Below are 26180 nucleotides of genomic sequence, written 5' to 3' on the forward strand. Positions count from 1 at the left end.
TTAGGATTGTGATACACTATGACCTGACCTAGCTTGTTAAACATGTATTGACCAACATATGTTCTCTAGGTTGAGATCTACGGTTATTTTGCATTCCGAGTTTCGGTCACATTTCGGTGAATGACCTTATGTGCTGCTAAGGTGAGTTTCATTTGATCCCTTTTTAATTGCTTTTGCAATATATATTTTTGGGCTGAGAATACATGCACTTTACTTTAAACGCAATGGATACAAGTACATACTAAATTCTACACCGAGTTTGAACCGAAATTCCCTTAGCTTTGGTAACTAGTAACTGTCGGTTATAAGAACTGGTGGGCGCGAGTAGTTATATATGGATCCATAGGGCTTGACATCCCCGTCTGTTCCAGGTATAGAAACCCTAGCCTGAACTATAAAATATACGTATGCTATTTGAGTTAATACAAGTTGGATTGCGTGTATTGTACATGTTGGTTACATGTATGTTAAAACATGGGTACTTATTATAACGTTAAAGTTTAGTTACCAGGGTGCTCAATCTTGTAGAATAATTTGATAAACGTTTCAGATGAAACAACTGAAATTTTGTGATCCACCTTTATATACAAATTATGCGCAACATTAAAACTATGAACTCACCAACCTTTGTGTTGACACTTTTAAGCATGTTTATTCTCAGGTTCCTAGAAGTCTTCCGCTGTTTGCTTATACGTTATACAAGCTATGTGCATGGAGTCATACATGCTTTATTCGAGAAAACTTTGCATTCACAAAATCATCACCATGTATCTTATTTGACTGTATTGTCAACGGATGTATTGTTAGAAACTATTATATACGATGATTGTCTATACGTAGAAATCATCAGACGTCGAAAACCTTGGATTTATATATTCATTTATGGTGTACCTTTTCAAAAGAATGCAATGTTTACAAAACGTATCATATAGAGGTCAAAACCTCACTATGAAATCAATGAATGATGTATTCGTCTAAATGGATTTGGACGGGTCATCACAATAGTAACAATCAACGATACAGGAACCGGGAACATAATCAAATGCTCATCAAAAATCTGGAGAAGAGTCTCAAAGAAAGTAAAGGATTAAATAATTTAACTTACCCAATAGATAAAACTAGATCCGGATCGGCCCGCGCGATGCTGCGGGCCTTTCGAGTTGAATATTCATATTTAATGTAGCGGTTTGTATTTATAAAATTAAAAATGCGTTGCGGCGGATGTGTATGGGTACACGTGGTTAGTATCTAGTATACGTAATGGCGTGCGCATTTTTAACGCCAGGAAAATCGCGTAATTTGGGTTGTTAATTATACATATATGTATATGTATGAAAGATAGCCCAAAATATATAGTGATTTTTAAAAAGCGTCCGTTTCGCGTATAGTCAGTTGCATTATGTTCGTAAAATTATTTCAAGTTGAACGGTGGTGTCGGAAAAATTTAACGTGGGGCGAGCGGGAAGATACGGGTCTTTAAAAATTTGGGTGGAGTATGTTTAAGTTTTTTGAATAAAATAATGAACTTATACTTTTTACCCCTGATTTTTGGCAAATTTCACATTGTTTAAAAGGTGGTTTTGAAACTTTGTTGTTGGTTGTCGTTTGGAAAGCCTAAAGAGGCTAAAACGACTAAAAATGCCATGTCTTTTAGTATATAGAGTATTAATAGATAGACACTTCTCTAATTCATATTATGTACGTAGGCTATGAAAGAATGATACTATTGATAGAAAATGATTAGTTTATACGAAAGAGCATGATAAAGTATTTTGTTTTTGTTGTAAGTTACTCAAACCTGTTATATCTAAAAGTTAATTAGAAATAAAGGATTAAATAATTGTAGACATCTTAGTGAAATTTTAAAGAAGCATGAAAATGGTTCTAAACATATGCTTAAGTTAAGAAGTTGGTTTGAGTTTCAGTTGAGATTTGACATGAATCAAACAATTGATAAAGAGTTACACGAACTTATTAAAAGAGATATCAAACATTGAAAAATAGTTTTAGTTAGAATAATTGTTACCGTTAAATGTGTAGCTCAATATAATTTGCCATTTCGTGGTACAAGTGAAAATCTGTATGAAAATAGTAATTGAATCTCTTTAGGAATAGTTCAAATGATTGCGGAGTTTGATCGTGTAATGAAACAACATTTTGGTAGAACTAAAAACAAAGAAACTCATTATCATTATCTTAGTCATAAAATTAAAAATGAATTAATTGTAATGTTAGCATCCGAGATAAAAAGTGCAATATATGAAGGAAAAAAAAAATTAAAGAAGCAAATTATTTTTTAGTAATTCTTGATTGCACCCGTGATGTAAGTTACAAAGAAAAATGACTCGCAATATGTGTTGATGTGTCAAAGATTCTGATATTGATGGAAATAACTTGTTTATACAGAGCATGTTATGGAATGTAGCATATGAGGGAGAAGGACTGTGGACGTCTATTCAAATAATCGAGTTTACGAAGAAGACGGATATGTTTTAAATGTTTTACTTGCTTACAAGATTTTGCTAACCATACTAGTCAATGTAACATATGCAGAACAAAGTTTTTCAAAATTGATGTTGAAGTATGTTTTAATCTTAATCGTAAATGTTGAAGTATGTTTTACTTGCTTACAATGCATATCTTTAATCTTGACTGTATTATGACAAAATGGAAGTATGTTTTTTCTTGTTTGCCCATTTCATTGTATATTAAAATCAATAAATTTTATCTTAATGGGTTAATGCTATGAATTGGTTATATACTTTCTGTTTTTTCTCAAAGTAGGCCATATACCCTAAAAAATATTAATGTAAGTCATAAACTTTGAAAAAGTGTGCTAATGTAAACAAAAGGTTACTGGTTACCTACTAAACCGGTCATCTTCATCTTCATCTTCATCTTCATCTGAGAGGTTATAGCGAAATGTAAAAATACAGATGTGATCGAAATCTCTTCGTGAAACTATCTGTAAATTTACAGATCTTAAATCGAAGAAATGAATCCAAATTTCGAAGTCAAAGTTTCAGAGGAGAAAAAGTCAAACGAACTACCTTGGATCGAATTCGAGTTATTTGTTTTGATTCAGGTTATTTTGATGATTCTCGAGTATTAGGTTATTGTTTTTATGTATCTTCTTGAAGAAATCAAGTCCTGAAAGTTCCTAAATCGCAAGATCAATTTGAGTTTGAAGTTCAAAAAGTTTGCTAATGTTCTTCTTTGATTTTGATTCTTTGAAGATGTATCAGATCCAAATTCATCATAAAAAAAACCTAAATCGCTGCATAAGGAAGGATTTATGCTCGTTTTTGAGTCTTAATTGCATCAATTTTTCGAACGATGCAGAAGGAGGTGCAAGTTATCAACACAGAAGCAGGTCAAGAAGTTACATTGGTTTACATTAACACATTTTTTCAAAATTTATGACATACATTAGTTATTTTTAGGGTATATAGCCTAATTGGGAAAAAGAAAAAGTATATAACCAAACCCTATCTTAATTTATAAGTTTTTATAAGAAAAAGAGAAATAGTCTTAAAAATAAGAAATATTAATCTTTCTTTTACCAATGATCGAACTTAGAAAAAAAGGGTCGGCTCAAAACTAGCACGGCGCTTACAAGGTTTATGCAGGGTTTTAACCCTCGTCAGTCGTCTTCCAAAAACACACACACACACACACAGCGGTGTTCTTCAATAGTTCAGTCATATTATTATGAAAAACTATAATACTAATTTCCTTTTAAGTTACTCTTTTCTTCAATAATTCTTCACAAAATCATCTTTAATTTAATGTTTAATACCCAAATCCATACTCCAATCAGTTCTTTAATCACTAAACCCCATTTGCCCCAAACTAATATTTCAAACCCCACACATAAATTCAACTCAAATTCACCAAATATTATGTGGAAAAGGTTATATTCAAGAATCCCAGTAAGTATATCATCCTTAAAGTTACAATCTTTTCATCCCAATGTTCGGGGATGTTCTGGGCCTTTAAGTATTTCTGGGAAAAGACTATTTGGGTGTATAGAATTCGATTGTTTTTCTTCAATTCAATCATACCCAGAAAGAAATTTGTTCGAAATTAGTCAACTTGGTCAAAAAGATTTAGGCTTTGGTTCTAAAAATCATGTAGGGTTTAATGTAAAAAGATTTGCTAGTGTTACTGAAGCTGTTGTTTTTTCCCCATTACCATCAACATCATCATCATCTGATGAAATTAATGGTGGTGATGAGGTTGAACAACTGCTGAATGAAATGACAAAACAAGAACGAAAACAGGCGATTCGGGGGTGGTGGCGTTCGAAAAGGGAGAAAATGGGTACTAATTGGAATTATACGAAACTTAAACGTAGGCAAGTTAAGATTGAAACAGAAGCATGGGAACAAGCTGCTAAAGAGTATAGGGAACTTTTGAATGATATGTGTGAACAGAAATTAGCACCTAATTTGCCTTATATGAAGTCATTGTTTCTTGGGTGGTTTGAACCGTTATGTAAACGGATCACTCAAGATCAAGAATTGTGTAAACAGGGGAACCATAGGGCTCCTTATGCACCTTATTTTAATTTACTTCCGGCTGATAAAATGGCGGTTATAACAATGCATAAGATTATGGGTTTGATTATGATTGGGGGTGAAAACGGTTGTGCGAGAGTCGTATCGGCTTCTTGTAGTGTTGGTGAAGCAATTGAACAAGAGGTGCGAATACGTCTATAAATTCTTTAAAGTTTTGATTTTTTTTTAGTTTTGGCTTTTGATGTTGTAGTTTGGTATGTATTAGATTAGGATACATAAATTCTTGGAGAAAACAAAGAGGAAAAAAGCAACGAAAGGTGCGAATGTTGAAGAAAACGTTGATGAGATTGTTAGTAAGGAACAAAAGGGATTACATAAGAAAGTTACAAACTTGATGAAAAAACAGAAGTTGCAGGTTGTAGGGAACATCGTGAAAGGACACGACGATTCAAAACCATGGACACAACCTATTAAAGCTCAGGTTCATATTGAAATATTTTAACTGGTCATATATACATATATTGCATATGCATACAGTAATAATACTGATATATGTTGAGGCGTCTTTCTTATTTTTTTTTTTTTTTTTTTTTTTCAGGTTGGAAGTCGTTTAATTGAATTGTTGTTGCAGTCTGCTTATATACAGCCACCACCTGATCAATTGGGTGGTGATATGCCACCTGAGATTAGACCTGCATTTGTTCATACGTTAAAAACATCAGTGAAAGAAGGACAGTAAGTGTTCGTTCTCTGTAGGTTATAAAATGGGTGGTTGAGTAATGGTAAAGGTGGCAAATGGGTAGGGTAAGGATGGTCTAGTTGGGTCGACCTAATCGTCCACATTCACTTAATTTGATTAATACATGATGTGCCAAAATGTCGTTACATAAACTAAGTTAGTACAAGATATGTGATGTATAAAATTTGATACATCTGATTACATTTTGTATGGCTCTTCACTACTTAAACCCATCTGGGCCTATTTTAATTATAGTAAGTCGTGTCACATATCTAATTCATCTGCTAGAGATAGAATGTAACCCAAATCAGCGCATTTAGATACGCAGGTCTCTATTGCCACCTCTAGGTAGTGGGTCGGTCTGAGTAAAGTTTACAACAGGTATTATCAACATTTTTTTGTGCAATTTTTTTTGTTAATTTATGAATTTATAAATAATAATTTATATTTTAAATATGGTCACAACTGTAGTTAAATTAGAGATGTTCCTTTTTTGAATAAGAAACTTATAGGATTGTGAACACATCAGAGCATACTTTGGGTGGCTTATAAATAACTTGACTAGTTTAAATTGTTCCATTTTTCAGCGAATTTGTTTACTTATATGTGGATTACTCGTCATCATTTATTTATAACCCAAGTTGTGACCTTTTTACACGAATGGTTATATGTTTTTTTTTTAAATAATGTTTTCTTAATGAACAGTAAGACCGGAAGAAGATATGGTGTTATCGAGTGTGACCCATCAGTTCGCAAAGGATTAGAGCGAGCGGTACGCATGCATATATCTTCCATTTCAAAAATTTCGTTTTTTAGCTAACTGTTATAGTGAAGTTACATGCGAATGGAAATTTTTATATTTTTATAAAGTTCACATTTTTATCTTGTGATATAATGCATCTAGTTCAGACTGGCTAACAATTTTTATTTTATCTTATATGCTGATACAGTCCAAGCATGTGATTATGCCTTATATGCCGATGTTGATACCTCCTGTCAAGTGGACTGGGTATGTATTTTAAGTTCTTGAACAAATTTTTTATTCTTTTATTTTTTTTAAGCGTATCCCATGAAAATTCCCGCGTGACTTTAATACTCAAGCTTTTGATATTAAACTACATACTTTAGTTCTTACAAAGACAGATGGGTCTTGATTAGGGTCCTCCAAAAGACCCTATTTTGTCTTTATTGAACGGTCTAACGCTTATCTGTAATAGTCAAAAACTCTTTTATAAAGTTCAAGACCGATGATAAGTTATAATTTTTCATGGTTCGAAGATTAATTGACTGCATTTTACACTTCAAATATTATTCCTTTAAATTGTGTCTTTTTTATGGTCTCCAGTTATGACAAAGGAGCTTACCTTTTCTTACCATCCTTTGTAATGCGCATTCATGGAGCTAAGCAACAGCGTGAAGTGCTTAAAAGGACCCCTAACGAGAATTTGCAGCCAGTTTTTGAGGTTATCATCAATCCATTGCTCAAAAAAAAAAAAAAAAAAAAATTCCTCCTTTTGTTTCTATTTTCATGTATTTGATGTTTGGATGTGCACATAGACTGAAGTCACAATAGTAATTTTAAAGTGTTTTTGTTAGATGTAATTACGGTTACGATCCCGCACCTCTTAGAAAGTTGATTGTTGACAAAAAGTGCAAAGTTACTGACCTTTTTTGTCTTTAATCAAGTGACTTATGTGTTGACGCTGAACATCTATTTCTTGCGTGGGTCAGGCGTTGGACACCCTTGGAAATACTAAATGGAGGGTGAATAAGAAAGTTCTAGCCGTGGTTGACCGAATATGGTATAGTGGTGGCGGCCTTGCTGGTCTGGTTAGCCGTCATGATGTGAGTTACCTTAAAACTTCACCACATATATTTTTTTTACTAGTTCAGAAAGATAATTATTTTTTTATTTTTTTTTATATATATATTTTTTTCATATTCAGATTCCTTTGCCTGAGAAACCAGATACTGAAGATGAAGAACAACTGACAAAGTGGAAATGGAAAATTAAAAAGGTAAAAAAGGAGAACCGAGAGAGACATTCCCAACGGTGTGACGTCGAACTCAAACTTACCGTAAGATCACATCTTTACATTAATTTTTTTTTTACAATACAATTATAATAAGTTTGTAAAGATGATGTACTCTTATTGGAGGCCAGGTGGCACGAAAGATGAAAGACGAAGCAGGTTTTTTCTACCCACACAATTTGGATTTTCGGGGTCGTGCGTACCCTATGCATCCCCACTTGAACCATCTCGGTTCGGACCTTTGTCGGGGCATATTAGAGTTTGCAGAAGGCAGGGCTCTCGGGAGTTCGGGTCTTAAATGGCTTAAGATACACGTGGCGAATCTATTTGCTGGTGGTGTTGATAAATTATCTCTCGAGGGTAGAATAGCGTTTACCGAAAGTCACTTAGATGATATATTCGATTCTGCTGATCGACCCCTTGATGGTAATCGGTGGTGGTTAAATGCTGAAGATCCATTTCAGTGTTTGGCTGTTTGTATAAATCTTGCTGAAGCTTTACGAAGTCCGTGTCCTGAAACTGTCGTTTCATATATTCCGGTGCACCAGGTACAACATTAAATACGTGCCACACGTAACCACATTCGAGGTTGAAAAAGTCGTGAGACGAAGACGAGTCGGTCGGGACTTTGAAACGACTCATCGGTCGAGCCGAGGACTAGTTGGACGTTGACTACAGTTGACTTTTAGTAATAAATGTATTTAACATTGTTTATATTACACATAAATATATCAAACATATGTACAGTACACAAAATCTTAGTATAAATAGGATTTTGCCACATTAACATTTTTAATACACTTGTGTATATAGCAGTTGATTATTAACTTTATGGGAGTCGTTCCGGATTGTTCAAGTGTTCTAAGTGTGTTAACGACAGCCTTAAGAGCTATCGTTAGCAAAATCCCATTTAAAATTTTGACCTAACCAACCTTGACTTTGACCGACTTGGACCCGACTCGGGCAGATTTTGAGTGACTTTTGACCTGACTTTTTAGCGTTGACTGGCTAATTAGACATTGGCGAAACGGGACGGGCTAGTCACTAAACCGACAACACTGGACCACATTGCCCTTTGCGTTTTAAAAAATCTGAGTCCTCGGTTTGTTCTTGACAGGATGGTTCCTGCAACGGTTTACAGCACTATGCTGCGCTTGGTAGAGACAAAGTAATATCCCTTTTGATATCTAGTATGTGTATAAATAAATATAATATTGGAAATCGGATTTGACCGTTTTATTTATAACGTGTTTATTCAGTTAGGAGCATCTGCTGTTAATTTGGTCGAAGGAGAACGACCTGCTGATGTGTATTCAGAAATTGCTGCGAGGTTAGTTGCTTGTGTCTAAATGGCAAAAAGCTTGATGACATGGCACGTGACTGTAATTATTTCTTTTGTTATTTGTGACCGGTGATTGTAATTTGAAATGCAGAGTTCTTGATACTGTGAAGAGAGATGCAGAGTTGGATCTTGCTTCGTTTCCAGATGCAAAACATGCACGGTTGTTGATCAATCAGGTTTGACGCCAACAAACACCGTTTACATGTACACTAAAGCACTGTTGTAAAAGTCAGCCGAGTTGGTTGACTTGGCGGTTTGTGGACTATCCCATCCCGAGTCGCCCAAAACACCTAAAAAGTCGGTCAAAGTCGGTCTTAGTCAGGCTGAGTCGGGTCTGAGTCGATCAAATTCGGTCAAACTCAAATTATGGTCAAAAATATTACTATAATTTTTAAAATTAGATTTTGTGCCATTTTTCTATGTTTGAAATATTATTGTTTTATGTTTGATATAGTTACGTGTAATATATATATGTTTGATTTATTTATCATTAAAGCTCAACGTTGGTCAACATCCGATTCGTTGCCAACTTGACCGACTCGTCCCCGTCCCGACCGACGCGTCCCCGACTCATGACTTTTACAACCTCGAATAAGTTTCTGATAGAGAACAGCCCAGTTCTAGCCATTCTGCTCAGCCCAACATTAATGAGCAGCCCATGGACTTACAATTCAATAATCCTAGAATCTGGAAGGTGTATGAGAGGAGAAATAAAAGCCACGTGTAGGGACACAGATTGAAAGAGTTTGTTATTTAAGATTCCCTATTTATTAAGCATTGCAGGTTGTTGTGATGCATGCTTATTTTCTGTTAAGTTGTAATCGACTAAAAAGCTTGGGCAGAGAGAAATCATACTTTGTGATTATCCTCTGAGATCTATCCTTTATATTTACATCATCAATAAATCATAATTTCATCACGTTACATTCATCCTTTTCATTTATACATTTACATCATCCTTTACAGTACCAAATATCCTAACAGTTCCACAACTTATTTTGCTTTATCTACTCAGGTGGACAGGAAGCTAGTGAAGCAGACAGTAATGACATCGGTTTATGGTGTGACATACATTGGTGCTCGAGATCAGATAAAGAGGAGGTTACAGGAACGTAGTAATATTGCAGATGATGCAGAGCTTTTTCGTGCAGCCTGTTATGCTGCAAAAGTAAGCACATATGTTGATGAATTATAGGAAACTTTTAGTAATTGATAATAAGTGATATTCCCGTATGTGTGCTAAAAGAAAAGGCAGTTTCTTGTTTTTTTTTTTTTTATGTCGAACATATTATTCAGTTTGTGAACGGAGTTACCGTTGCTTCAACAGATCACGTTAGCCGCACTAGGGGAAATGTTTGAAGGTGCACGTAATATTATGAACTGGCTCGGAGACTGTGCAAAGGTTTGTTTTGTTTTGTTTTTTACACGAATGTTTTCGGTGAAGTTCTTTTCAAGCAATCCGTTATTTTTTGGCCATAAATATCACAAAATTAGAATTAGAATCCCAACTGAAAAGACACTTGAGTACTGATTATTAATGCTTATACACGAATCCATTATTTTTTATAAGTAGTTTGTAATTTGTACCCACTGGTGCTTATGAGCTGCAAATTGTGGACAGGTAATTGCTTCTGAAAACCAGCCAGTGATGTGGACTACTCCACTTGGTCTTCCCGTTGTGCAACCTTATCGCATGTATGGAAGACATATGGTAAGTATCAAATATTTCACACTAATAAAACTTTATTATGTCATATTTGAAATTACAATATATATTTCATATTCGAAACACTATTATGTTGTTTTCTACAGGTTGCAACTTCTCTTCAAGTACTGACCTTGCAGCGTGAAACTGAAAAGGTATTTTCTTCATCAACTTTACTCACGAAAACATTAACTTTGTTTTTTTTTTTTATTGGAATTTTGTTTATATAGGTGATGGTGAGGCGGCAAAGAACAGCGTTCCCACCAAATTTTGTTCACTCGCTTGATGGTTCACATATGATGATGACTGCGATTGCCTGTAAACGGGCCGGCTTAAACTTTGCAGGTCCTCCTCTTTAATCTGATTTCGAGACTTGGTGTTAGACAAACTGTTAATAAAGTATATAATTACAGGTGTTCATGATTCATATTGGACGCATGCTTGTGATGTGGACAAGATGAACAGAATTTTGCGGGAAAAGTTCGTCGAACTTTACCAAACAAATATACTGGAAAATGTATGACATCCTTATTCTTTATAATGGTTTATACATACATACACATGCATATTAACCTTGTACCTTGCATTTCAACTGTTTTTTGATATGACAGTTATTGGAGAGCTTTGAACAGTCCTTCCCTACATTGCAATTCCCGCCATTGCCAGATAGGGGAGATTTTGATCTTTCAGATGTTCTAGAGTCGTCATATTTTTTCAATTGAAAACCGACCAGAATAGTTGTACCATTCTTTCATTTGTGGCCTTGGAGGAGTCTACTATTGTACGGTTGCTATACAAATGTAACAAATGTCCAACAAATATTGATCATTTCTGTTAATTGGAGATGTAATTATGTAGCACAAGTTAATTCAAGATTGCTTAATTTGTATATTACAATGTATAGTTTTGGTAGTCATTGATATTATTTAAAGAAAATTATAACATTTGCATAACTGAATATCAGTGATTTCGTTTAGGTCACCCACTAGGTTTACATTGTTATGACTATATCTTAGAAAAACAAATAAAAACAAGAACGCATGAAAACTCAGGTACACTGAACTAAACTATGCATGCGAGTAGCAGAGCAAGAAACATCTGTCTGCTGAACCTTTTTCGAATAACAGATCAACAAAACAATGTGGAGTTTATGAAGACGAAGTTGGAATCTGGTAAACAGACTTAACTTTAGATTCAAGCGTAGAGACGTATTTATCAAGCATTGAAACTACAACTTCTAGATCCGTCACTTGCTGTTCTATAGCATCAATTTGCTGAACATACTCATCAAAATTCTCACTTTTCGCCTTCAATCGTTCCACAAAAACTCTCAAACCGGCAGCAACATCACCAAAGCCATTGTACTCTTCCGCAACTTTAAGATTCATACTTTCCAACAATTTGAGGACATTATTTGTACCCTAGAGAAACATATTAACCAGCCACAATTTGTCAATTCCACTGTAAATCGTCTTAATACTAATTCTAATTAGGGCTGTAAATGAGCCAAGCTACTCGAGCACGACTCGTTAAAAACTCGATTCGAGCCGAGCCTAAACAAGCTCGAGCCCAAGCTTGAACATGTTTTTAGGATCGATTACTAAACGAGCTCGATTACACGAGGAGGACTATCATATGACCAATTTACATTTAAAAGAGGTCCATGAAACCTCCTAAATAAGAATCACTATCATTCCTAAAACATGTAATTTCATAATCATATATGAGTCTACATCTTGCAACTTCTAAAGAAGCAAGTTAAAATAGAACCTGAAGATCGCCTTTGACCATGGCGGAAACATTCGTAAAAAGATCATTAAAAGCTTCAGTGAGTTCATCACGCTGCTCTTGTGTCACCACCACATTTTCTTCCATTGCAATTAAATCCTAAAATTACAGTGTAATGACAGTAATCAGCTGTAACATAATATTATGTAATTAATCTAAAAAATATGTTAATCGCCAACGTATCACGTTTCATTTTTCACAAGATTAAAGCGTTACAAATAAACCCTAGCTGTGGAGTTAATCAACGAAAACAGGTCAAGATAGAATAAACCCTGGCTAATGAGAGTATCTAACTTTCACTATCGATGTATGATTGATTGGTTTCATTTTAATAATTTATTTGCAACATATAAAAGCAAATTGAATTATTACCAGTAGAATAAGACGTCGGAGCTGCTGGCCGAGATAATCGCCGGCGTAAATATCCGTGAAGGTTACATCGGAATAATTAAAGGGATTTTTTAGAAGTGGGGTACAAGTGTAGTCCCTTGACTTATAATTAATGACAATTATTGTTCTTTATGGTTTAAACTAGAAAAAAAAAAATTGGCCGCGCGATGCGGCGGTGCTTTTCGGGTTGTATATATATATTTTTTAACGTAAAGTAAAAAACGGGACGAGATCGTTGATATCATATAACTAGGTTGGGTTATTTATTATATGTGTATGTATATGTATGAAAGATAGGGCGAAATATTTATTGTTTTTCAGAAACATCCATTTCGTGTATAGTTAGCTCCGCTGTGATCGTAGAATTATTTCGAGTTAAATGGTGGTGTCGGAGAAATTTAACTCGCGGCGAGTTGATTATATGTGTATGTATATTTATGAAAGATAGCCCGAAATATGTATCGTTTTTCAAAAAGTATCCGTTTCGAGTATTATTAGTTCCGATGTGTTCGTAAAATTATTTCGAGTTGAATGGTAGCCTCGGAAAAATTTAACTCGCGGCGAGCGAGAAGTTATAACCCTTTAAAAATTTGGGTGGGGTTTGTTTAAGTTTTTTAATTAAAAAATCATTTTATGTTTTACCCTCGTATTTTAGGGGATAAGTTGTATTATGGGCAAAAGTTTTGGGGGTGATATTTTTTTTTTTTTTTTTTATTGTTGTTGTTGTTTGGAAAGAGATAGTATGTCAAAACGACCAATTTTTCCACCTCTTTTATTATATAGGTATAATCACTGTTGTAAAAAAACTCGATTACTCGCCGATTAATCTTCGATTAATCATTTTTAAGAACAATCCGTTCCGTTTTTCCAAAATCCGTTTAATTAATCGGTCAACGTCAATTGATGGGTCAAAATCGAATTTGTTAATCAAAGCCGGTCAATGTCAACATTGATCAATATTTTAACATGAATTTAAACTATAACTTTATAGTTTTTAAACAAAATGAACAATTTTAGACAATTACGTTGAAGTTTATGCTTATGTTTATTGTTTTCTTCTATATTTACAAATATAATTTTTGAAATATAATATTTAAATGTATAAAGTACAATCCGATTAATCTCCGAATTGACGATTACTCCTTCAAAAGTCCCGACCGATTATTCCCCGAATAGCGAATTTTGCAACCTTGGGTATAATGACAATTACCCAAACACTAAGGGTATTTCGGTAATTAGCCACAAAACGATTTGCAATGGATGACGGTACAGCTCTGCGGACATCATCAATCATCAATTGTGTAAAAACTGTTACAAAATTACTGTATCATATACTGTACTCCACTATTTATTACAGTAATTAAATTAAAATTAATCTTTAATTTAACGTTTAATCTTTGATCTTTGATTCTAAGTTTTCGAGATCACACGGACAAAAAGGAAGAAGCAGTAGTTGCAGCAAAAGTCTTTGTACAAACAATTTGTAGTCAACAATCGCTAGTAAGTTAGGGTTTCAAATTTTCAGTTCCTTGCATAAGTACCGTACTCTTAACTTGCGTACTCGAGTTCGAGTTCTAGGGTTTCAATTTTCAATTCTTACGTAAGCAACAACTAGCCTATCAATTTCGTTAATCAATATCGTAATTTGTGATTTCTAGTACACATTATTTTGTTATGTGTTTTGACATTAGCAGTAGCTGATTTGAGTTTGAAATCAGAAATAGATCAGTTGCAGTAGTTAATTTGAGTTTGAAATCAGAAATAGATCAGGGTATCTTGCTGTTAGTTCTTTGAAATCCTTTAAATAAAAAAATTGAACCAATTTAAACGATGATTAAATGTATTTCAGGATCGTAAATTTGGTTATGAAGTGATAACAGCTGAAATCATAATTTATTTTGTCGGTTAAAGAAGATGAAGGCCGGAACTGCGGCAAAGCTAATTGTAGATGCATTGTTGCAAAGATTTCTTCCTCTTGCGAGACGTCGAATTGAAACAGCACAAGCTCAGGTCAAAGTTGTTTGATTTAGTTATTAGCATCTGTATTTATATATTTGATTTTGGATTGTGAGTTGAGGATACCGATATCGATGAAGATATATATAGGGTTTTCTGTGTAGATAGTTATATTTTAAAATTTGTCTGTATGTTTTTTTCAATTGGTTTTCGGGTTTGGGTAAAGTTTTGGTAAGAGTCTGTAATTTTGAGGACATACGCTGAAAATGTATCGGTTCAATAAAGTTGAAACTATTTTGTTAGCCCTAAAGTTCTCCATAGCCATGAGTTGTTTTCTGGTTCACCGGAGAAACGAAATATAGGGTTTTGGTTGTTGGATAATCATATACAGGGACAAGTTTGATTCTTTCGTTTACAAATATAAAGAAAGGAAGACTTATAGTTGATAATATGATTTGTTGTCCAAAAAGTATTATTTGGGGATATTTATTAGGGAAGATAAGGCCAAAACGTTATTTTTTGAAGTATCGTAGTATTGACTGTTCAAGTAGTTAGGAGTTTGACTGATTTGCTATTCTGGTCAATTTCTATAGATTTGCTCAATTTACAGACTGAGCTTCTAATGGATCCCGATATACAAAGAACTTTTAGTTTATTTTTATTAGTATCTTCTTTTGCACGTGAAGTTTGTTTATTTGTTAATCAAGCTTTGGTTTCTATGAACAAAATTTCTCATGTTTTTTAAATCACATTTGGAAAATTACAGGATGGACAATACCTTAGGCCATCAGACCCTGCGTACGAGCAAGTATTGGATTCGTTAGCCATGGTGGCACGCCACACACCTGTGCCTCTTCTTGAAGCGCTTCTTCGATGGAGAGAGACGTGAGTCCCTAAACTCGTTGACTTTAGCTTAAAATACATTTATTGCACGTGATAGTTTCATGTACTACAATTCAAAAACTTGCAATGAATGAACTTTTGGATCAATCAATGTGATTAATATCTTCACACTTACTAAATTAGTTTTCACGTTTGAGATTTTGTCAATAGTTAGCTTGCTTAAGTTTATCTTCCTTAACGGATTCTTGTTAAAAGAAAGTTTTTTTTTTAAAGGTCATGTTATATGCTAGAGAAGACCCACATACATTTTATTGGCATCATCATAATATACTTTTTAAGTCTATTTGTAAGGAGTTTGACCATATCTTTCTTTGCAGTGAATCACCAAAAGGTGCAAATGATGCATCTACATTCCAAAGAAAGGTTTGTTTGACTTGATATACATTTGTCAACGTCATCTTCCCGTTAGAGCGTTAACTTATCTGTATCCCTATCAAAACAGCTTGCAGTGGAGTGTATTTTTTGCTCAGCATGTATTCGATTTGTGGAATGTTGTCCACAAGAAGGACTTACAGGTTCAGTATTTAAATAGTTATATTCAGCGTCCCTATAAAGTAATTTGTAAGCGTTCTGATATTGAAATGTGTGTTCAATCACTGCAGAAAAACTCTGGATCGGACTTGAAAACTTTGTGTTTGATTGGCTGATAAATGCTGACAGGTAACACTCAATTGGCTGTTAAATCTGTATCTTTTATCATGTATCTCAATGCATCGTGTTCAAACAATCATTGTGGACTGATGTAATCAGTATACATTCTTTTTCATCTCAAGTCTCATATTTACAATGGGTAATGATCCTTACACCACTAATTTTGTCCATACATGCATTATGGTGTTGTACAGTACAACACATTAAAACATATTTACTGGTGTATGGATAAAACTTACTCTTTTTTTTTTTTTTTCTTCTGAATTTGCCTTTGTTTCTATTTGCCTCTTAATCTGGAGGCCTGTCTCATTTCACGTCTTCTGGAAACAGACCAAAATTCAGATTAAGTGACAAAGAAACAACAATTTTACTTAGTGAATTAAGAGCTGTACAGAAATAGATCATTAAGTGGAAAGTAAACAGGCCTTGGTGTAAGGGTTATGACCCATTTACAATGGTGTCATTTTGGGTAAAACATAAAGCTGAAACCTTGCTAATGTGCAGGGTTGTTAGTCAGATTGAATATCCTTCATTGGTTGATTTGCGTGGTCTTCTTTTGGACTTAGTTGCACAACTTCTCGGTGCATTATCACGTATCAGGTTCAGTTCCGTAACTGAACGTTTTTTCATGGAACTGAATACGCGCCGGATTGATACTAGTGGTGCTCGAAGTGAAACACTAAGTATCATTAATGGAATGCGCTACCTAAAGCTTGGGGTACATTCTAACAACATTTTTTTATTAGTTGTTTTCTTGTTGAAGGAAGCATGTAGTAATATTACAGTGCGATTACCTTTTTTGCAGGTGAAAACGGAGGGTGGTTTAAATGCTTCGGCTTCTTTTGTGGCTAAAGCCAACCCGCTCAACCGGGCCCCGCATAAACGAAAAAGTGAACTTCACCATGCACTTTGCAATATGCTGTCGAACATCTTAGCACCACTTGCTGATGGCGGTAAAGGTAACTGGCCTCCTGAAGGTGTGGACCCCGCACTTACTCTTTGGTATGAAGCCGTTGCACGAATACGAGTGCAACTTATGCACTGGACCGACAAACAAAGCAAACATATAGCTGTAAGTTGATCACTTTGTGTTATTATTATTAATAATTACCCTCTTACATTAATTTTAATTATTATTATTATTATTATTTATAAATGTTAGGTTGCTTATCCGTTGGTGACGTTGCTTCTCTGTCTTGGTGATCCTGTTGTTTTTCTTAACAATTTTGGCCCTCATATGGAGCAATTGTACAAGCATCTTAAGGTAACTTTTTCTTAACTTGATTTTAGAGCTGTTTGGATTTGTGTTTTGAAACTGATTATGTGATTATTACTTCACGATGATCAGTTGACAATGTTCGATTAATAAACAACTACATTTGAATATCTTGTTTTTAAAGGTCAAACAACCAATTCCAAATTATTTGCTACCAAACTGATTACCTAAGGTAAGCTAAAATTATACCTATACACCCTTTCTTTAACCAATCTTGAATGACTTCTACTCAGATTTCACAAAATGTCCTTTTAGTCATTTTATGTTACAACTAGTTATCCGATTATGATTATTTGACTATAACAACATCCAAACATCACCCAAGACAATTGAACACCACAAACATCATACAATCTTCATTTTCTTTGCTAGATTACATAATTCATGCTTATATTACAGGACAAAAATAACCGTTTCATGGCTCTCGACTGTCTTCATCGTGTTTTGAGATTCTATCTAAGTGTCTATGGGGATAAGCAACCACCAAATCGTGTATGGGATTACTTGGACAGTGTGACAGCTCAGCTTCTAAACACACTCAGAAAAGGGATGCTTACACAAGACGTGCAACACGATAAAGTAGTTGAGTTTTGTGTTACTATAGCCGAGCATAACCTTGATTTCTCTATGAACCATGTAATTTTAGAATTGTTAAAACAAGATAGTCCAAGTGAGGCTAAAGTTATCGGCCTTCGTGCTTTACTTGCTATCGCTATGTCCCCCACAAGCAAACATGTCGGCTTGGAAATACTTCATGGTATTTATCGATTTCCTTTTCCATTTTAAACGCCGTTTGTGAAATTTGCATCGTATCTAAAGATCTTGTCTTTTTTGACAGCTCATGACATAGGCCATTACGTTCCAAAAGTTAAAACTGCAATCGAGTCTATTTTAAGGTCATGCAATCGAGCTTATAGTCAGGCTCTTCTCACTTCTTCCAAGACAACTATAGGTAATCATTGTGTAACCATAGATCTCTAGTTTTCATTCAATGTTGTAGAACTCAGAATTACTCGGTCAAACTTGGTCAAACTCAGCCAAAACTTGGGATTACTCGGAAAACCGGTGAAAATCGGCCAAAACTTGGGATTAATCGGGGAAAAAGGTCAAAACTTGGTCAAAATCGGTGAAAGTCAAACTTGGTCAACATTCGAGTACTCCCTAAAAAGTCCCGACCTAGTACTCCTCACTCCCCGAGTAACGATTAATGCAAACTTGGTTTCGTTACCTGTATTTTTAACAAACGTTATCTTACTCAGATGCTGTAACGAAGGAAAAATCACAAGGATATCTATTTCGCTCGGTTTTAAAGTGCATACCTTACTTGATTGAAGAAGTTGGTAGAACTGATAAAATCACCGAAATAATCCCGCAACACGGAATAAGCATCGATCCCGGTGTTCGTGAAGAAGCAGTTCAAGTACTAAATCGAATCGTACGATACCTTCCCCAGCGTCGATTTGCAGTTATGAAAGGTATGGCAAACTTCATCTTACGTTTGCCTGACGAGTTTCCGCTTCTCATCCAAACGTCACTCGGACGCCTTTTGGACCTCCTTCGTTTTTGGAGAGCGTGTCTCTCCGATGACATCAGCGAAAACGATATTTCGGATTCAAAGAACGCGCAGAAAAAACAAGTGTTTAAACGAAACCAAAGAGAACTAATAGAATATCGTGCTTCAGAGATCGATGCAGTCGGTCTTATTTTCCTTAGTTCTGCCGACAGTCAAATCAGGCACACGGCTTTAGAGTTACTTCGATGCGTGCGGGCCCTACGCTATGATATTCGGAACCTCTCATTATATGAAAGATCGGATGTCATAAAATATGAAGCTGAACCGATTTTTATGATTGATGTCTTAGAAGAAAACGGGGTACGAATTATTTATTTTTATTATAACTATTCCTTACCTTGTTTACTCTGTTTTTCTTTTACAGTTATTTTTATTTTATTGAGCTGACGTGTAATATAACAGGATGACATCGTACAAAGTTGCTATTGGGATACAGGCCGTCCTTTCGATCTTAGACGGGAATCGGATATAGTACCTCCTGATGCAACATTACAGTCTATATTATTTGAAAGCCCCGATAAGAACAGGTGGGCCCGGTGTCTTAGTGAGCTGGTCAAGTATGGTGCAATCCTATGCCCACAATCTGTTCAGGAAGCAAAGTAAACAAACTTTCCCACCTTATTTTTTTTTTTTTTCCACTTTTAAAAAATTTGCCCAAAAGTTATTTTTTTTTTTTTTAATTGGTAGAGAGGAGGTTATTCAGCGTCTTGAACATATCACACCGGTCGAATTAGGGGGAAAGGCCCATCAATATCAAGAAGCGGATAGTAAACTAGATCAATGGCTGATGTATGCTATCTTTGCTTGTTCGTGTCCACCTGGACGAGAAGGAGCCGGTGCAGCAGACACACGTAAACTGTTCCAGCTTATCTTCCCGTCACTAAAATCTGGTTCTGAAGCACACGTTGTAAGTACTAGCCACCAACATACGAACAAGAATTTTAAATGTTTTTTTTGTCATGGAAATTTACTCGTATTATTCTTGTTGGTTTCAGCATGCAGCAACTATGGCTCTCGGGCACTCACATTTGGAAGTTTGTGAAATGATGTTCACACAACTTTCATCTTTTATGGATGAGATCTCTTTGGAAACAGATGGAAAACCAAAATGGAAGGTATAAGTAATATCATGTATTCCTGGCAAACGGGTCCGTTTGGGTAACGGGTCAAATCGGTTTTGGGTTGAAATGGGTCATGGGTCAAACGGGTAAAAATTTTAAACGGGTTCAAACGGGTCAGGTTGGGTCGGTTTCGGTAACAGGTTGAAACGGGTAATGGGTCAAATGGGTCAAATAGGTCCAAACAGGATTGTTGCACCTTGACTAGTCTTCGACTGACTAATATCAGTCAAAGTTGGTCAACGTCCGACTAGTTCTCGACCGACTAATATCAGTCAAAGTTGGTCAACGTCCGACTAGTCCTCGACCGACTTACCCGATTAGTCCCTACAGTGTCCCGACCGACTATTGACTTTTACACCTTGACTAATATACTTAATTAGATATTATTTTTCTTGTGGATTTTCATTTAGTTTAAAGTATTTATCATGTGTGTTTACAGAGTCAAAAGCCTCGTCGTGAGGATCTTCGAATCCGAATTGCAAATATATACCGAACTGTTGCAGAGAACATATGGCCCGGTACGTTAGGACGTAAGCCCGTTTTCCGCCTCCATTATTTGAAATACATCGACGAAACAACAAGAGTAATCTCAAGTTCACCTCTCGAGAGCTTTCAAGAAATGCAACCTCTTCGTTATTCACTTGCATGTGTACTACGATCACTAGCTCCCGAATTTGTAGAATCAAAATCAGAGAAATTCGATCCTAAAACAAGAAAACGTTTATTTGATCTTCTTTTATCATGGTGTGATGAATCGGGTAGTACGTGGAGTCAAGATAGTGCAAGTGATTATCGACGCGAAGTTGAACGTTACAAGTCTAGTCAACACTCTCGGTCAAAAGATTCAATTGACAAAATTTCGTTCGATAAAGAAGTTACCGAACAAGTTGAAGCCATTCAATGGGCTTCGATGAATGCTATGGCTTCCTTATTGTATGGCCCGTGTTTTGATGACAATGCGAGAAAAATGAGTGGTCGTGTTATATCGTGGATCAATAGTTTGTTCATTGAGCCTGCACCGCGGGCCCCATTTGGGTATTCACCGGTGGACCCGAGAACCCCGTCTTATACAAAGTACACTGGAGAAGGTGTTCGAGGTGCTACTGGACGTGATAGGAACCGTGGTGGTCACCTTCGCGTATCGCTTGCTAAAATGGCTTTAAAGAATCTTCTTCTTACAAATTTGGACTTATTCCCTGCTTGCATTGACCAGGTCAGATATCTTCTTATGAACATGTATCTTTTGCGAAACGGTTCAAATGAAAGTTTATAGTTATAAGGAACGGTGTCAATTTGGTCAAACGGGTTGATTGTCACCCGGTCTATATTTGGTGCATAAATTCTCCTTATCACTGGACAATATTTGAGATTAAGTGGCAATCTTGACATATTATATCCTGAAAGGGTCGGTTTGACTGTCATCTTTAATGGGCCGGGTTGAATGGGTAGGGTTTAGTGGGTCGAGTTGACTATGTCATCACTAATGGCTCGGTTTGACTATGTCTTATTTGATGGGTTGGGTTGAATGGGTCGGGTTGACTATGCCATCTTTAATGGGTTGGTTTGACTATGTCATCTTTGATGGGTCGGGTTGAATGTGTCGGTTTGACTATGTCATATTTGATGGGTTGGGTTGAATGGGTCGGGTTGACTATGCCATCTTTAAGGTCGGTTTGACTATGTCATCTTTGATGGGTCGGGTTGACTATGCCATCTTTAAGGTCGGTTTGACTATGTCATCTTTGATGGGTCGGGTTGAATGGGTCGGGTTGACTGTGTCATCTTTAATGGGTCAGTTTGAAAGCATATAATTGTTGTGCACATGCGTGACACAGATTCTTTAATACTTTGAACAAACAGTGTTTTGGAGATACCAAAAATTACTAATTTCAACCTTTTACATAACCCGCCCATTTTGTCAACTCTTTGTTTTTTTATAACTTGTATTCTTTTACTTGAGTTAGTATCTTATATCTATCACATCTTGTTATCTTTCAGTGCTATTATTCTGATGCTGCAATAGCAGATGGCTACTTCAGCGTATTAGCCGAAGTCTACATGCGTCAAGAGATACCAAAATGCGAAATCCAACGTCTTCTGAGTCTAATCCTCTACAAAGTAGTCGACCCATCTCGTCAAATTCGTGACGACGCCCTACAAATGCTCGAAACGCTATCCGATCGCGAATGGGCCGAGGATAAAATAGAAGGTTCCGGAAGCTACCGGGCGGCAGTTGTCGGAAATCTTCCCGACTCTTACCAACAATTCCAATACAAACTGTCGTGTAAACTCGCCAAAGATCATCCTGAATTAAGCCAGCTTTTATGTGAAGAAATCATGCAAAGACAACTCGATGCAGTTGATATAATCGCTCAACATCAGGTCCTAATTTTATTTATTTATTTATTTTTATTAATATTATTATTATTATTATTATTATTATTATTATTATTATTATTGAGGAATATTCAAATGAATCCAACTTTTAAGTTGAGATCCAAGGGATCAATTAGAGCGCGACATGTGGCGCAACAATCACATGTGATTAGGGTTTAGAAATTGGGGTTTAGGGTTTAGTTTTAGGGTTTAGATTGAGTTTTTAACACGAACGGTTTAGAGTTTAGGGTTTAGGGTTTGGGACCCTAAACTCTAAATCGGGCTAAATTTAAAAAAAAAAAATTGAAAAGAAATTTTTTTTTTTTTCACTCACATGTGATCGTCGTGCCACGTCACGCTCTGATTGATCCCTTGGATTTCAAGCAATTCGTTGGATCCAACGGATTAAAACTCTATTATTTATTTTATTTTATTTTTTTGAAAAAGGCAAAAAAACACTCCAACACGATTTTTTACATGACAGGTCCTAACATGCATGGAGCCTATTATTTATTTTATTTTATTTTTTTGAAAAAGGCAAAAAAACACTCCAACACGATTTTTTACATGACAGGTCCTAACATGCATGGCTCCATGGATAGAAAACCTTAATTTCTGGAAACTGAAAGATTCAGGATGGAGCGAACGGTTACTAAAAAGTCTTTATTATGTGACGTGGCGACACGGGGATCAATTTCCCGATGAAATCGAGAAGCTTTGGAGTACCATCGCTAGTAAGGCACGTAATATACGCCCAGTTTTGGATTTCTTGATCACTAAAGGAATTGAAGATTGTGATTCGAATGCGTCTGCTGAAATAAGTGGTGCGTTCGCTACATATTTCTCGGTTGCTAAACGGGTCAGCTTATATCTAGCCCGAATTTGTCCACAAGGCACCATAGACCACTTGGTTTACCAACTGGCTCAACGTATGCTTGAAGATAGCTGTGAACCACTCCGATCAATGGCTACCAAGTCCGAACCGAACGGTAATTATGTTCTAGAATTTTCTCAGAGTTCATCAGTGGCACAAATTTCATCGGTTTTGGATAACCAGCCTCATATGTCACCGTTACTCGTCCGTGGGTCCCTCGATGGCCCGTTAAGGAATACGAGTGGTAGTTTAAGCTGGCGAACCGCGGGTGTTGGCGGGCGGAGCGCTTCGGGCCCGTTAACTCCAATGGCTCCTGAAATGAATGTGGTTCCTGTAACGGGTGCCCGCTCGGGTCAACTTATTCCGGCTTTAGTCAACATGTCAGGTCCTTTAATGGGAGTTAGGAGTTCAACCGGTAGTATGAGAAGCCGCCACGTGTCGCGTGACAGCGGGGATTATTTAATTGACACCCCGAATTCTGAAATCGACGGTTTGCATCCCGCTGGTGGGACCCATGGTGTAAACGCTAAAGAGCTTCACTCAGCTTTACAAGGACATCAACAGCATTCGTTAACACATGCTGATATAGCGTTAATTTTACTTGCGGAAATCGCGTATGAAAACGATGAAGATTTTCGGGAGCATTTACCATTACTTTTTCACGTCACGTTCGTTTCGATGGACAGTTCGGAAGACATTGTACTAGAACATTGCCAGCATTTGCTCGTTAATTTGTTATATTCTCTCGCTGGACGACATCTGGAACTTTACGACGTCGAAAATAGTGACGGTGAGAATAAACAACAGGTTGTCAGTTTGATTAAATACGTCCAATCGAAACGTGGGAGCATGATGTGGGAAAACGAGGACCCGACACTAGTCAAAATTGAGCTCCCGAGTGCAGCCCTTTTATCAGCACTCGTGCAAAGTATGGTCGATGCTATTTTCTTTCAAGGTGACCTTAAAGAAAAGTGGGGGGCCGAGGCACTCAAGTGGGCCATGGAGTGCACATCGCGACACCTGTCATGTAGGTCCCACCAGATTTACCGTGCGTTACGACCACGTGTGACCAACGACGCGTGTGTCTCGCTTCTTCGGTGCCTTCATAGATGTTTAGCAAATCCGGTACCATCGGTTTTAGGGTTCGTTATGGAGATTCTGTTAACTTTGCAAGTAATGGTCGAAAATATGGAGCCCGAAAAGGTGATACTTTACCCGCAGCTTTTTTGGGGATGTGTAGCCATGATGCACACCGATTTCGTACATGTTTATTGTCAAGTACTTGAACTATTCGCTCGGGTTATTGATCGTTTATCATTTCGGGACCGAACAACCGAAAACGTCCTCCTTTCGAGTATGCCGAGAGACGAGCTCGATAATAGTGTTACCGAAACCGAATTCCAAAGAATGGAATCGCAAAACACGGGTGAAAAATCTCAAAAAGTTCCGGTTTTTGAAGGTGTGCAACCGCTTGTGCTAAAAGGGCTCATGTCAACCGTGAGCCATGGTGCGTCTATCGAGGTTCTTTCGCGTATAACCGTCCACTCATGTGACTCAATATTTGGGGACCCTGAAACAAGACTTTTAATGCATATCATTGGTTTACTTCCCTGGCTTTGTTTACAACTAAACCAAGAAGCCGTTGTGGGCCCCGGTTCACCTTTATTACACCATTATCAAAAAGCTTGTAACGTTTCAACAAACTTAGCCATTTGGTGCCGGTCAAAGTCCTTAGACGAACTCGCCAAAGTTTTCATGGATTATTCACAAGGTGAAATCAAAGCAATAGACGACCTACTTTCTCGCGTATCACCGTTATTATGCTACGAGTGGCTCCCGAAACGCTCGGCGTTGGCGTTCGGACACCTGCTCAAGCTTCTAGAACGTGGGCCCGTTGAGTATCAACGGGTGATTCTGTTGATGATGAAAGCGTTACTTCAGCATACGCCAATGGATGCTGCTCAAAGCCCGCATATGTACGCGATTGTTTCCCAGTTAGTCGAAAGCACGTTATGTTGGGAAGCACTTAGCGTACTCGAAGCCCTTCTACAAAGTTGCAGCTCCCTGACCGGGACCCACAGTCACGAGCCGGGATCATACGAGGCTGGACCGAGTGGTAACGAGGATAAAGTACTGTTTCCTCAATCTTCGTTTAAGGCTCGAAGTGGGCCTTTACAGCAGGCGATGGGTTTAGGGTTTGGGTCGATGATGTCAGCACAAGCGAATCAGTCTGAATCGGGTATTCCACCTAGGGAATTGGCTTCACAGAATACCCGTTTGATACTTGGGCGGGTTCTTGATAATTGTGCCCTTGGGAGACGAAGAGATTACAAGAGACTGGTACCTTTTGTAACCACCAATGGCAACCCATAATTCTTTGTAAGTTTTTATATACATTGGTGTGTGGATTTGATTTGGATACTGTATATAATTGAAATTGAACTGGTGAGTAATTTATAATGTGCTATTATTTATCAGTTTCTTTTTTGTGTAATGTGTATGTATAATGTATTGGCAAGAGTTGAGTTTATTTACTTTGAATAACAATGGCTATGTTTGCTAGTATAATGGGGTGTTTGAATGCAAGTTAGAATAATCAGTTTTTGTTTAGTATGTGACAGAAATTAAGACATTTGTCCTTGTTTATCTCCTTTATTGGTGCTTACTCATTCTTTCTCCTTGGGATCTAGTCTTCAAATGCAATAGCCACTTACTGTTTCTACCTTTTTTTTTTTTTTTTTTTTTCATTTTAACGGTTTCATTGACTAATATTAACTGTCTCCAGTTTTTATATAAAGCATCAAAAAAATTTCGATATCAAAATACTTGTAAGATATTAAAGCCGTTGATCTTAGTTCGCATAGGTAATTTTGTTCTCAGGTCTTGGTTTTATCAAGCTCATGTTGTGTTCGGATTGATCTATTTTTGTGAAG

General features: G+C 36.5%; 3 protein-coding genes across 3 annotated transcripts; 2 read left to right on the top strand and 1 right to left on the bottom strand.

Annotated features, from left to right (window-relative positions):
* Positions 1–3802: 3802 nt before the first annotated feature.
* On the top strand, positions 3803–11261 carry LOC139866624 (DNA-directed RNA polymerase 2, chloroplastic/mitochondrial-like). The gene is made up of 19 exons (XM_071854915.1): positions 3803–4703; positions 4786–5001; positions 5119–5255; positions 5965–6031; positions 6210–6268; positions 6605–6722; positions 6991–7104; positions 7206–7337; positions 7424–7840; positions 8410–8460; positions 8552–8622; positions 8726–8810; positions 9650–9802; positions 9962–10036; positions 10256–10345; positions 10447–10494; positions 10570–10684; positions 10753–10856; positions 10951–11261. The coding sequence occupies exons 1-19, from the start codon at positions 3903–3905 to the stop codon at positions 11059–11061; spliced, it is 2964 nt and encodes a 987-aa protein (XP_071711016.1). The 5' UTR covers positions 3803–3902; the 3' UTR covers positions 11062–11261.
* LOC139866625 (biogenesis of lysosome-related organelles complex 1 subunit 2) lies at positions 11229–12608 on the bottom strand. Its single transcript, XM_071854916.1, has 3 exons — positions 12500–12608; positions 12110–12226; positions 11229–11760 (listed from the first exon to the last, which is right to left on the bottom strand). Exons 2-3 carry the CDS (start codon positions 12212–12214, stop codon positions 11488–11490), a joined length of 378 nt encoding a protein of 125 aa, XP_071711017.1. The 5' UTR covers positions 12215–12226; positions 12500–12608; the 3' UTR covers positions 11229–11487.
* Positions 12609–13937: 1329 nt separating this feature from the next.
* LOC139865710 (uncharacterized) lies at positions 13938–25828 on the top strand. The gene is made up of 18 exons (XM_071853790.1): positions 13938–14017; positions 14367–14527; positions 15240–15358; positions 15694–15739; positions 15819–15891; positions 15979–16036; positions 16532–16745; positions 16833–17099; positions 17190–17291; positions 17703–18060; positions 18142–18255; positions 18563–19176; positions 19279–19475; positions 19564–19783; positions 19872–19991; positions 20437–21210; positions 21996–22379; positions 22948–25828. The coding sequence occupies exons 2-18, from the start codon at positions 14432–14434 to the stop codon at positions 25618–25620; spliced, it is 6429 nt and encodes a 2142-aa protein (XP_071709891.1). The 5' UTR covers positions 13938–14017; positions 14367–14431; the 3' UTR covers positions 25621–25828.
* The last annotated feature ends 352 nt before the right edge of the window (positions 25829–26180 follow it).

This window comes from Rutidosis leptorrhynchoides, chromosome 9 (genome assembly GCF_046630445.1).
Source record: "Rutidosis leptorrhynchoides isolate AG116_Rl617_1_P2 chromosome 9, CSIRO_AGI_Rlap_v1, whole genome shotgun sequence".
In the NCBI taxonomy this organism is placed as follows: domain Eukaryota; kingdom Viridiplantae; phylum Streptophyta; class Magnoliopsida; order Asterales; family Asteraceae; genus Rutidosis; species Rutidosis leptorrhynchoides.

Coding starts and splice junctions, on each gene's coding strand:
- LOC139866625 (XM_071854916.1), bottom strand. CDS start 12,214: ATGGAAGAAAATGTGGTGGTGACACAAGAGCAGCGTGATGAACTCACT. Junction 11,761..12,109: donor TGGTCAAAGGCGATCTTCAG/GTTCTATTTTAA, acceptor ATGTTTCTCTAG/GGTACAAATAATGTCCTCAA.
- LOC139866624 (XM_071854915.1), top strand. CDS start 3,903: ATGTGGAAAAGGTTATATTCAAGAATCCCAGTAAGTATATCATCCTTA. Junction 5,002..5,118: donor CACAACCTATTAAAGCTCAG/GTTCATATTGAA, acceptor TTTTTTTTTCAG/GTTGGAAGTCGTTTAATTGA. Junction 6,723..6,990: donor ATTTGCAGCCAGTTTTTGAG/GTTATCATCAAT, acceptor TGCGTGGGTCAG/GCGTTGGACACCCTTGGAAA.
- LOC139865710 (XM_071853790.1), top strand. CDS start 14,432: ATGAAGGCCGGAACTGCGGCAAAGCTAATTGTAGATGCATTGTTGCAA. Junction 15,892..15,978: donor TCCACAAGAAGGACTTACAG/GTTCAGTATTTA, acceptor CAATCACTGCAG/AAAAACTCTGGATCGGACTT. Junction 21,211..21,995: donor TCCCTGCTTGCATTGACCAG/GTCAGATATCTT, acceptor GTTATCTTTCAG/TGCTATTATTCTGATGCTGC.